General features: G+C 31.9%; 1 protein-coding gene across 1 annotated transcript; it reads right to left on the bottom strand.

The window, feature by feature from the left end:
- Position 1: 1 nt before the first annotated feature.
- On the bottom strand, positions 2-3,799 carry LOC106127663 (zinc metalloproteinase nas-14-like). Its single transcript, XM_013325835.1, has 6 exons — positions 3,656-3,799; positions 1,845-2,087; positions 1,287-1,474; positions 1,077-1,218; positions 837-970; positions 2-615 (listed from the first exon to the last, which is right to left on the bottom strand). Exons 1-6 carry the CDS (start codon positions 3,720-3,722, stop codon positions 22-24), a joined length of 1,368 nt encoding a protein of 455 aa, XP_013181289.1. The 5' UTR covers positions 3,723-3,799; the 3' UTR covers positions 2-21.
- Between the last annotated feature and the right edge of the window lie 2,225 nt (positions 3,800-6,024).

Raw genomic sequence — 6,024 nt, forward strand, 5'->3', positions numbered from 1 at the left:
AGCAATCATTTTATTTTTGTATTATCCTTTCATCTTGGTAAATATTCTTTGCAAAGTTCTTGTTGTTTCCCAAGATTCAAAATCAGAAATGTCACGGAATGGATCACTTGACTTTTTGAGAACGTGCTTTAGTTGTATAATTTGGTTTTGTTGGTTTCCCTCTTCTTCATTTGATTCCTCATTTACTTTATTTAAGTATTTCTTTATAGTATTTTCTTTTATTAATTTTTTCTTTGTACCATTTACTGTTTTATTATCTTTTTCATCATCAACGTCGTCAGGTTTTGGTTTCTCTCCTTCATTTTCATCTTTACTATCATCGGTATCCAAGTCTTTATTAGCTTCTGGTTCCTTATCATCAAATGTATTTTCTTCTATAGGTTTGTCTTCAGCCAGCCCTAAATATTTATTGGGCTTTTTTCTGGGTTCAATCGTATCTTCTACCATTGGTTCATAGTTACTAAAATTAGCACCAAATTCAAAAAGCTTAATACAATCGGAAGCTTTTATAGAATAAGCTTTCCTCCTTGAATTATAATTGTAAAGCATCCTTATTTTCCAAATGTCATTATAACTGAATCCTTTACTTTCTCCGGGAAGAATATTAATTTGTTTCTAAAAAATGAATTCGTATATTCTTAGAGAGACACTTTAAATACAAGGGAAAAACAATTAGAAAAAAAAATGTTTATGCTTTTTGTTTGCACTATTAATTTTGCTAATTAGATTAAATATTAAAGTTAGTTAACAAGTTTTAAATTTAGGTGTTCTAGTGTATGTGCGTACAACTTCTTCAAGTTAAATATCAAATTTTGTTAAATATGTATATTACAAACCTTAAGTTCTACAGTAGCAAAACCATTTTTGGTATATTTATGAAATGAGTAGTGGCCAGCACTACTATAGTCGTAAGGTATATCATGAAATAACCATTCATTATCCTCGACAGCTTTGAACAAATGATATTTTTCTGCAAATTTGATAAAAAGCATAAAACTATTTACATTAAATACTATTTTTCAGAAAGTATACGTTACAGAATTTAAAAAATATAGGGAAATTTCGAAACAAAATACCTGGTAAAATATTTTCATGGTTTACAGTAATGTATTCGTTACGGTCAGGAGCATTATGTTGTGGTGGTACCCCAGCTAAGGCAAGTATGGCTTCTGCTAGTTCTCCGCCGGTCACTAAGCAATCATATCCCAAAATTACTTTCTGTAAGCAAAGTAATCAAAAATTATTTATTGTAAATTTCTACGCCAATTTTGTCTTACAAGAAGTACCTGTACTCCTTCGTTAGTGAAATCTTTAATAGAGTGATCTGCGCAATTTAGCAAGCCTTGACGATTTACAAAAAGCACCCATCTGGTTTTCTCATCGGTCGGTGGTTTCGGCAGCTCCATGAATCGAAGTCCAGTTACGCGGTTTGTAAGGTCAAGGTAATTACGAATTCTATCCCGGAGTACTTTATCTATAAGCAAAAATCATCAATACTGGAGAAAATAAACAACAGACTATACAAGACTATGCATTATTATTTAGCCAAAATTGGCCTAAAAAAAGGGGATGAAGACAGTCGATTTGCAATGAGGAGTAGCAGTCACTTGCAAACAAGTTTGCTATTCGTGTCATCCTATTAAGCACTTAGAACAAAAGTCAAACACGGTAAGTATTACTAACATAGCACGTATTAGAAAACAACATCCGTATTGCCCTACGGAACAAAGACGCGGCGATCACGGAAGGAGTTGTGAAGACCGATAAAGTCACGTCACCTTCCTATAAGGAATATGTGAAAAAAGAGTACTGACTGTCTGTAGATGTTGTTATAAATATATTACCAAAAGAGAAATCATCAATATAATAGGGTATATTTCCTTGTGGCCATATTTTAAATTTCCTCATTTCATCTTCGGTGAGATCGAACCCCGGTTCAGCGTCTTCGAGTCCGCTCGGCAAATTGGTGTTGTCTCTGATCACTCGCATATCTCTCCTTGATGGTAAGTTGGATTTACGGAATGAAGATCTTGCGTAAGTATCATATAAATAACTATACCTCGAAGCATTTGTTAAATTCTGATATTCTGAAATAGTAGAAAAAATCTGACATACGACTATTGAGTGAGAAAATACAGAACTACTTAGGAATTACAAAATCCTGTCAGAAAGGGTCTGTATTTAAAATTTACTAGGTCCCATTTTATTTATGCACGTTTAAATATGGCCAGCAGAATGTAAGGAATGATAGAAACTTCTTTACAGTTAAATTCCACTTTAAAACTTAGTTCCACGTAACAATGTAAAATACATTTCTAAGCCTTAGTACGATTATGAACAATTTAGAACTTCGAATGTCTAAAAATGGCGGAAGATTTTTTCATCTTTTACTTATATAACAGTAAATGTGTAAAAAATGCACTAATTCTATAGTTTTTTATGTTAATCACCTACATTTCTCTCTTATATGTAATTAAATCCAATTTCAACCGTTATTTTTAAACCATTTAATAATTTTTATTGATTTAAATAAAAAAAACATTACCAATCTACTTAGGCGTACGTCTCATAGAAATCATAACGGAACATAGTCTAGTTTATTTTATCTTTTTATTGCAATTAAAAAAAATAAAGCGAGTGGAATATTACGAAACGTGTATATAAAATAGCTGAAGTAATCAATCTTAACTAATATTATAAATGCGAATGTTTGGATGGATGTTTGTTTGAAGGTATCTTCGGAACAGTGCAACGAATCATGCTGAAGTCATAGATGTAGAACATAGTCTGGAAGAACACATGCTACTAATTAAGTTTTTTTAACTCAGGGCAGACGGAGACGCAGGCGACAGCTAGTAAATAATTAAGAAACTTTAAAAATCCAAATAACATGATGAATCAGAGATGTTATAAATTAATTAAACAAGATAACATTAGGGGTCATTGTACTTTGAAATTGTTTCAAGGTAAAAGATTTAAAAGTGTTTAGAATTGCCACAGGCGGTCCCGCTTCCTACTGCGTATGAATAAAGAAAGACCTTTCATTGGAAGGCGTATGTATCTGACCATGTTATATGTCACTTTTTACGATACAAGTTCCCGTGGGATACGACGTTTTGTATAATCACAAGGAAATCAGGCGCTGCTGCGAATTTATTGTCGAATTTTTAGTTGTGATTTTAGTGTCTCATTCGGGGGAACATTGTTGGATGACATTATGACAACATTTTATAACTCTCAATAAGTATGTCGTAGTAAATTGCATTTATGTGCTTATACGTTTTTTAAGATATAGATTTCTTAGAACCTCCATAAGAACAAAATAAGAAAGGAAGACAAAGATTTTTAGAACTAGAAAATCTGTATATACGGATTTTAGTCTTGCTGTTATTATGAATGCGTATGTTTGGATGGATGGATGTTTGTTTCAATTTGGCATAGATGAAGAACATAATCTGGAAGGACACATATGCCACTATTTTTTTTAATTCCGCCCGAACAGGGTCGTGGGCGACAGCTTATAGGATAAATTGCAAATATCAAGAGACAGATTAATTTAATCATTGACGTCATAAATTTGAAGTCTCTTAATAGTACAGAAATAGTAACTGAACAGTAATTGTGGGAATTAAAGGTTAAAACATAAATAACTTACTCATTATCAGACAAATAAATAATAACCAAATAAAAATAAAACATTTCTGCGACAAACGTCGACGCATGTCCAAATACGTGTGCAAATATCAAAATTAAATGCGTCGACTTTATTGCGAAAATATCAACAAGGTACGGCGCGATTTAAAATGTAACTTTAATAAGGTATAAATTTGAAATGGCCGTTACCTAACTGTGTGCGTGTGGGAATGTGTTATAAGTCAAAACGTATACAAAATCGTCAAATAAATAACATCGAGAATGATTAACGCACAAGTAATTTTTCTTAGGAAAAATTCTAACCAAAGACTCCTATATCGGGGTCCTTATGAAAAATTATTCACGCTATTTCAGATTCAGGTACGCTATACGTATCTCTTATGACAGATTTCTCAGTTCATAACCATAAATTTTCCAGTGTGCAAGATACTCGTGGGAACAAGCCTCGGGCTCCGTCGACCACCAACACCGATTGACTTTTCACTATCAACAACAGCACGGATAAAAATACACCTTACTACTTTCTGATAAAGTCCATTTTATGTTAACATTGTTTAATCTTTGTTAAGAAAATAAAGCCGTTTCAGAAAATTGCGCACTATCAAATGCACATACGATACTTGTTCTAGTAATAAAATACTTACGCGTTGCTTTTAAACATATGTAAATATAAGTTAACATTTTGAATAAAAACACAGCATTTTGTTTCCTCAAAATTTTCATAAACCCTTACTTTTTCTACAGAATTTAGATTCTAACAGCAGCTTCATACCACAATAAAATGGATTAACTTTTTTTACGATGTTTACATGCAAACGTAATCAATTTTATGGTTTTATTGATTATAACAAATTACATTCAAAAGTTTCATTGTCTGGTGATTTCTTGTTTGCTTGCTTACAAATTTTATCAACATCGTTTTACCAACAAGCAGTATAGGGTAAAAATAATAAGCTTAAACTTTACACATCTTACTAATATTATAAATGCGAATGTTTATATTAGATGGATGAATGTTTGTTTGAATCTCCAGAATGGCTGAACGAATCTATATGAAATTTGGCATAGATGTGGAACATAGCCTAGAGAACATATAAGCTACTAATTAGGGTTCCGTATCTCATAGGAAAAAAACGGAACCCTTATAGGATCACTCTGTTGTCCGTCTGTCTGTCAAGACCCTTTTTTATTGAATTCCTCGCAGACGTAAACGCGGCGACAACTAATTTCATTTTAAATAGCTTGAATGAAAACTTCAGTAGTGCCTTAGGAAACAATTACTCCCAATAATTAAAATACTGGAGGAGTGTCGCACAAGACAGGCAACAATGGAAATGTTTAAAGGAGGCCTAAGCCAAGAGGCACACTGAGATTAGGGACATCTTATAAATTTTTTAAATACCTGTAACTATATAATATCAAATATTCCCAGAATAAAGGGCTGTATTATTATTATTATTATTATTAATTGAAATAGGTTTCAAGAAAAGACATTTAATTTGATCAATTTTGTATTTTTTAGTAACAACTAAACAATATTTTAATCATAAATAGATAATGCTAATGTACATCAAATATTACAATGTGTCAACCTGAAGCGGTCACTGGACGAAATAATTACAAATTATGTATCCACTATCCATACATTTTGAGATTCAGATTATTTTAGCTGATTTCAATTGTATTTAAATTAAATTTACAATTAAAATAATAAATTCACATAAATAAGTTAAAAAAAATCCAAATAAACTATTTACATGCATAAAATTATTACCAATGGTATTTATTTAAGGAATGATAAAACACTGTCAGGATTAAAAAGGATTTTTGCGAAATTTAAAAAAAAAATGGCACAAATATCGGAATTGAAAGTTTTAAAATATATTAAAATACTTTTTATCACATTTGATCTCGTTTTAAATAAAAACTAATTATTGTTTTATTGATCTAATCAGCTTGGAGCGTCGGTGGCTCAGTGGTGTACTTGACTTGCAATCTGCAGGTCCTGAGTTCGAATCCCGCCATGTACCAATGTGTTTTTCGATTGCCGATTTACATATGTACATTTATCCGACGTTCTTACCTGCACATATCTGAGAAGTAATTCAAAGATATGTGTAAAGTCAACCAACCCGCACTTGGCCAGCGTGGTTGACTATGGCCTAATCATCCTTAACTTAGGGTAGGCTCCGAGCCCCTCGGTGGGGACGTTTAGTGAGCTGATGATAATGATGATCAAGTCATGGATAATAACTACGATTAACACCTCAGTCTTTTAACTCCAAAATGGTATAATACTTTAAAACATAAAGTATATAATACTTCTAATAATGATATAATTTAAGTTACATTACACAAGTAAGATTTAAA

The sequence above is a fragment of the Papilio xuthus genome, unplaced genomic scaffold (assembly GCF_000836235.2).
Source record: "Papilio xuthus unplaced genomic scaffold, Pxut_1.1 DF824655.1, whole genome shotgun sequence".
NCBI lineage: Eukaryota > Metazoa > Arthropoda > Insecta > Lepidoptera > Papilionidae > Papilio > Papilio xuthus.